The 6,000-nt window shown below is 42.4% G+C and overlaps 1 protein-coding gene across 3 annotated transcripts in view; it reads right to left on the reverse strand.

Annotated features, from left to right (window-relative positions):
- LEKR1 (leucine, glutamate and lysine rich 1) overlaps positions 1 to 4,398 on the reverse strand; it is a 216,828-nt gene extending 212,430 nt beyond the window's left edge. For 2 of the 3 annotated variants that reach the window (XM_027061551.2, XM_027061550.2), the window contains exons 1-3: positions 4,257 to 4,397; positions 2,873 to 2,979; positions 546 to 635 (exon numbers count right to left, since the gene is read on the reverse strand). In XM_027061551.2, coding sequence (XP_026917352.1) covers positions 546 to 593 — 48 coding nt within the window. In that variant the 5' untranslated portion in view covers positions 594 to 635; positions 2,873 to 2,979; positions 4,257 to 4,397. Of the gene's footprint in view, positions 1 to 545; positions 636 to 2,872; positions 2,980 to 4,256 lie in introns of all 3 variants that reach the window. The other variant, XR_008297893.1, reaches the window with a different exon arrangement.
- Positions 4,399 to 6,000: the final 1,602 nt, after the last annotated feature.

The following is a 6,000-nucleotide window of genomic DNA, read 5'->3' on the forward strand; positions in this document are numbered from 1 at the left end:
AGCTGCTATAATGTTTTACTACTAATTATTTGCTACTAATTATTTGTTTTTGCAAATAGGGGGATCGTTTAAAATTTTAAACAGACCCATTTATTTCCATTTTTCAAGCAAGTTTTTTTTTCTGAAAAGCTGCCAAAAAAATATATATCTAACTATAGTATTTGGACATTCCTGAGGCCCTCTTTTCACAAGAGCTCCACAAACAGCTGGTCAAATACTGTGCTGAAATTATAGATGTCTTCCTTCACAGGTCAAACATTCTTTGCACTGAATTGAATTCTACAATCTGGCCATTATGATTGTTCCCCTTACACTCCATGAATTAATTGCAGATCCCCTGGCCAAAATAAATATAAAACCTCTGAAATCACTCCCCCAGGTTTTGTTAATATCTACCTTTTTTATATATAAATTTTTTAAATGTTTTTTATTTATTTTTGAGACAGAGACAGAGCATGAGCAGGGGAGGGGCAGAGAGAGGGGGAGATATTACTATCTACCTTAAAATGCTCTCAATGTTATGCTGTAATAACACAATACCATACCTTTTGGATTTCTTCAGGTAACGCGTGCATGGGGATGTGACGATCCATAATTTCTCAAAATATGCAGAGGGAGTTCTGAAGTAAAATAATCTAAAAACATTGATGGCAATGGTCAGAATTGAAATTATGAATAAAATTCAAATTAAAAGCTATAAATTCTTGGAGTAATCAGAGATAAATGGTGATAACTTTTAACAGTTATTTCATCAATTCAGTATTAAAAGGTACAACTGGACCTTTTCAATTAGCTATTACGCCAATAGAACAGGAAAGATAACAGATGACTAAGTCAGAAATATTTTCTTCCTTTAGAACTTTATAGTCTAATTGTAATTTCTATGGTGGTTTATTACTAATTATTTGTTTTGCAAATACAGAATAAATGTTAATTTTTTTTTAATTGTTGTTAATGTTCATTTATTTTTGAGAGAGACAGAGTGTGAGTGTAGGAGGGGCAGAGAAAGGAGACACAGAATTCAAAGCAGGCTCCAAGTTGTCAGCCCCAGAGCCTGACGCCGGGTTTGAACTCACCAACCGCGAGATCATGACCTGAGCTGAAGTTGGACACTTAACCGACTGAGCCTCCCAGGCACCCCTAAATGTCACTTAAAATTTTAAACAGATTCATTTATTTGTTTTCTTTTTTTTAAAGGGTTTTTTCCAAAAAGCTAATAGAAAAATATCTAGGGGCGCCTGGGTGGCTCAGTCAGTTAAGCAGCCGACTTGGTCTCAGATCATGATCTCGCGGTCCGTGAGTTCGAGCCCCGTGTCGGGCTCTGTGCTGACTGCTCAGAGCCTGGAGCCTGTTTTGGATTCTGTGTCTCCCTCTCTCTGACCCTCCCCTGTTTGTGCTCTGTCTCTCCCTATCTCAAAAATAAATAAAACGTTAAAAAAAAAAGAAAAGAAAAATATCTAAATATAGTATTTTAGTTCAGCAGATAAAAACAATTGTGACATGAATGCTGGTTTAAAGGATGAAGTACAAAAAATATTTAGAGTTATCAGATTAAATATGATATGCAGACACTGAAAAGCCATGAAACCATGAGACATGCTAATTTTACTCAAGATGAACATTTATATAATTTTATGCAGATATTTTACCTAAATAAATGTTCATTTCTAATATAACAATTCAACATAAAATCCTATTACTACTTTCATAAAACCACACAAGATGAATGGAGGGAGCACTTTTGGTTCTTTTTTTTTTTAAGTTTATTTATTTATTTTGAGGGAGAGAGAGAGTGAGTATGAGAACAGGGAAGGGGCAGAGAGAGAGGGAGGGAGAGAAAATCCCAAGTAGGCTTCGCACGGTCAGTGTGGAGCCTGATGCGGGGCTCGAACTCAAGAACCAGGAGATCATGACCTGAGCTGAAATCAAGAGTCAGAAACCAACTGAGCCACCCAGGCGCCCCTGGTTTGTTTTTTTGTTTGTTTGTTTGTTTGTTTTTTTATCTTTCCCAAATATGGAGAAAGAATACACAGTCCAGTTTCATGAGAGATGCTTATATATTCATCTAAGGACTTGAGGGGCAGAAAGGAGGCAGCAGAGATGATACAGGCACAATTCCATAGCAATGAAGAAAGTCTGAGGGCTGGGAGTGGTAGACTAGGAACAACCGAGGAGTTCAGCAAAGAAAGATGTCTTATCTTTCTGGTGGGAGTGGTGAATTAGGGAAGGCTTCCTGAAGCTGTTTGCTTTTGATCAGAGCAGGATTTTGACACAAAGATAGACTAAAGAGGCACAGTACTCTATCAGAGACAGCAACCCAGGCACAGCGAGGTGTCAGGGAAATTGTAGTTAACAAAAGTTCCTGGAGCGGCAGTTTGTTTTTGTTTTTTTTTTTTTAAGTCGTGCAACCATTGGTGGAAAGGAAATTCCCCATCCCCTTGTGTTAGCACAAAGCCTGTTGTTTTAATGAGCTGCTGTTTAGAACAAATAACCAATGAGCTGTCTTCCCATATAAACATAATATGTATGTTTGGTAAAGTTAACTAGAGTTAACTATGGGGGTAAAGTTAACTGCCATAGCTAACATAGGCCCACACAGCCAAGTACATAATAATCTGACGTTTGGCAGACTGTGATATGGCAAGAGCTCGTTATTCACAGAAGGCTCATTATTCTCTCTTCTGCCATTTTACAATGGACTTACCATCAGTAAATAAGATGGCATTATCTTAATTAAACTCTACTGGGAGTACAATTTTTCCTAAAATTGCCAACTAAATCTCCTTTTTAAATTCCACCCATAAAATTATTTGAGAGCATGGATCTACTGACAGCATAAACAAAGGACCAGTGGAACATATTTGTTTAGTACCTTCTTTATCTGTAAAGGTATTCCAACTTTGGGTCCTTCTTATATAGCAAGTAGGAAAATTTGGCAGGTTCTGATTCAAGAAAATACTGCCAACCCAGAAAATCTCTCTACAATGCAGAAAGAAAACAATTTTATTGAGTAAGCATTTAACTAGACTGTGATGCACATCAGAGCCAATCTGCTAACGAGACTACAAAGACAGAAAGCTCACTTTTTTTTTTTTATACAGCCATGTAGATACAATCCATTACATATACGGTCTCAAGAGAAAAGGTAACTCGTCCTCAACACAGTGGGCTATACACTTTCATAGTTCGTTTCCAATTCACCTAGTGATTGAAGTAGCTATCTGCACTGGTTAATTGCGATTGTTCTAAGGACTACAAATCCCTGTGATAGAATCCGTGGTTTCTAAAGGAAGGAGTCGAGGGAGAAACTCCCAAAGGTGATAAGGAAATAGGGACGCCGTCTTCCTTGATGTTTACATTTTAAAGAGATGGTTCCCACGTTCTCAAGAAAAACATTCCGGGTCTTTAAAAAGATTTGCACACGTATTAAAGGAATAGAGGCATTCACAAATTTACGGAATTTCTCAAGAAAAGGAAAGAAAAAAGTCGTTCACCCACGGCAACACGTAGGTGGAAAAATTTGTAATTTTTTTACTTTACTCTTACATTATTTTGTATGTTTTATCAAACTAGTTTCTTTTATTCTTTCACATTACATACATGTAGACTGCCCTTCAGCGAGAAGTGCGGTGAAACTGGCAGCAGCCACGTAAGTATTTGTGAACCTGCTCTCTTAACAGGATCGTGAAAAAGATGTCGAAAATACAGAAACGTCCTTGACTGTTCACTTCCGATTCCCTTCCCTCACAGCAGTGTCACGTTGGGCCATTAACTCACGTCCAGCTTTCAGGCCCTTCCGTAAAGAACTATTCCCCTGGCGTGAATCACCCGCAAATGAGCAGATCAGCGTCAGGTGAAACGGAGTTCACGCTCTAAGACATTCCTGAAGAGGCGGGATTTTCCGAATAGAAACCAACTGCAAGGCCAGCCAAAACTGCTTGGAAGGGTTTTGAAACCCGTCCCTTCCTAACCCCGGTCCCTCGGGACCTGCTGTGGCAGGAAGAGGAGGAGGAGGGTGTGGGGGTGAGGCTGAGCGGCGCTCTCAGGGAGAGTAGAGGACTGGCGGGCTGGCGGAAGCCGTGCCGGGGCCGCAGAGAGGGGCGGAGGGGACGCTCGGAAGCCCCAGCCCCTCGCCGCGACGCCTCGACTCAGCTTTCCTGCCCTCTCCCCCGGTGCCAGCACGCCTCCGCTCCGGAACTGCGTCCCGGGGGGCTGGGTAGGCGGGGGACTCAAGGAAGTCATTCATTGTCTCTCACCTAGACCTCGACTCCAAGTGCGAACGGCTTTCCCGGTCTCCCGGGAGACCGTGCTACACGTCTGCCCGACGTCAGGGCGCGGTGACGTCACGGCCCACGCCCCTCGCCAACTCGAGGGGCCTCCCTTGCCCCGCCCCGGGCCACACGCGCTGGGCGGAAGCGGGAAAGCTGGCGGTGGGATTGAGAGGGAAAGGCTTGTTTTATGCTGAGCGCTGTGTGAGAGAAGGGAGGGTCGCAAAGGGCAAGGCAGAGGAGGGCGGGCTGGAGTCGCGGTAGAGACTGCTGGGAAGGAGGGAGATGTCCCTAGCCCCAAGACTGGATTAGAGAGAGAGACACTGCCTGCGGTGGAGGCCCAAGTCCGTGTACCTCTGACCCCAGGCTCTAGAGCCCGTGTGGCGGAGACAGCAGTGGGCAATCATTGTTCTTGAGCGGAAAGAAGAGAAGCCTGTAGAGGTCATGGGTGTAAAGGGAAGCGCTGGGCATTGCAGCGAAGGCAATTGAGAAGGCGTTAAAATTTTCATTCTAGCCCCTAAGTAGTCAAGATGTAAGGGCTTAGTTCAGAAGGTATCTTGAGACCGCCTACTCACAAGTTGTTAATTTATAGAAGGCTGGTCACGTTTGCAAGTGACTTACTTTCCTTCCTTCATAAAGCAAGTATTTACTGACATACTACTAAGAGATGAGCACTGCATACCAGAATGGGGTGATGCTCTGTAACTAACCCAGGTAGGGGCAGCTATTGGTATGATTTTCAAGTGACTCATTAATAACCCCAATCTCTCCTGAATACATGAAGTCAAAAATGCAGCTCTGGGGCGACTGGGTGGCTCAGTCGGTTAAGCGTCAACTCTTCATTTGGGCTCAGGTCATGATATCACCGTCATGGGATCAAGCCCCACCTGGGGCTTTGTGCTGAGAGTGGAGCCTCCTTGAGATTCTCTCTCTCTCTCTCTCTCTCTCTCTCTCTCTCTCTCTCTCTCTCTCTCTCTCTTTCCCTCCCCCCCCTCCCTTTCTCCTTGCCCCTCCCCTGCTTGTGCATGTTCTGTCTCTCTCTCAAAATAAATAAACATTAAAAAAAGAAAAGAAAATGCAGCTCTTATACGAAAAACTATCAATGGCTTACCAGCAGGAAAAGAAACTTGTTACCATTGAATGAAGTACAAAGAAAATTAATTAAAACCTATAGATTTAGAGGTGATCGAATGATGCAGAGCAGTGCTGAAACAGTAGTCAAACTGCTGATGATAGCTGTTTGTTAATGAAAATGACAGGACGAAGTACTGACCACTCCTAAAAGCCTTGTCCTCAAAGCACTGAAAGTCTTGGAGATAGATGTACCCTGTACCTGTACCCTAGCTGATATTTTGCCCGCCTGCCAACGACTTTCAGTTTCCACCCCTCAAAGAGCATTTTTCTTCATCTGAGAAAGATAAACGATAATTAGAGGATTGAAGAGAGGATTAGGAGAGGGGAGCCAATGAAGTGGTCAGGGACAGCATGCTTATGAGAAGCATAAAGAACTTTCACAATTATTCACGTTCAGTATGTTTCTTTGAGGGACAATGAAAATAGGACTGTTCTTAACAATGGGGAGTTTAGACATAGGTCACACACACAAAAAAGCAGTTCATCTCGATCAACTGAGTGCTTTATCTGGAACAGAAATTGCACATCTAAAGCAAGATGATTCTTAGTCTAGTTTGGCTAGTATTATTAGCATTAATATTTATTATTTAGTGTATAT

This window comes from Acinonyx jubatus, chromosome C2 (assembly GCF_027475565.1).
Source record: "Acinonyx jubatus isolate Ajub_Pintada_27869175 chromosome C2, VMU_Ajub_asm_v1.0, whole genome shotgun sequence".
Classification (NCBI taxonomy): Eukaryota; Metazoa; Chordata; class Mammalia; order Carnivora; family Felidae; genus Acinonyx; species Acinonyx jubatus.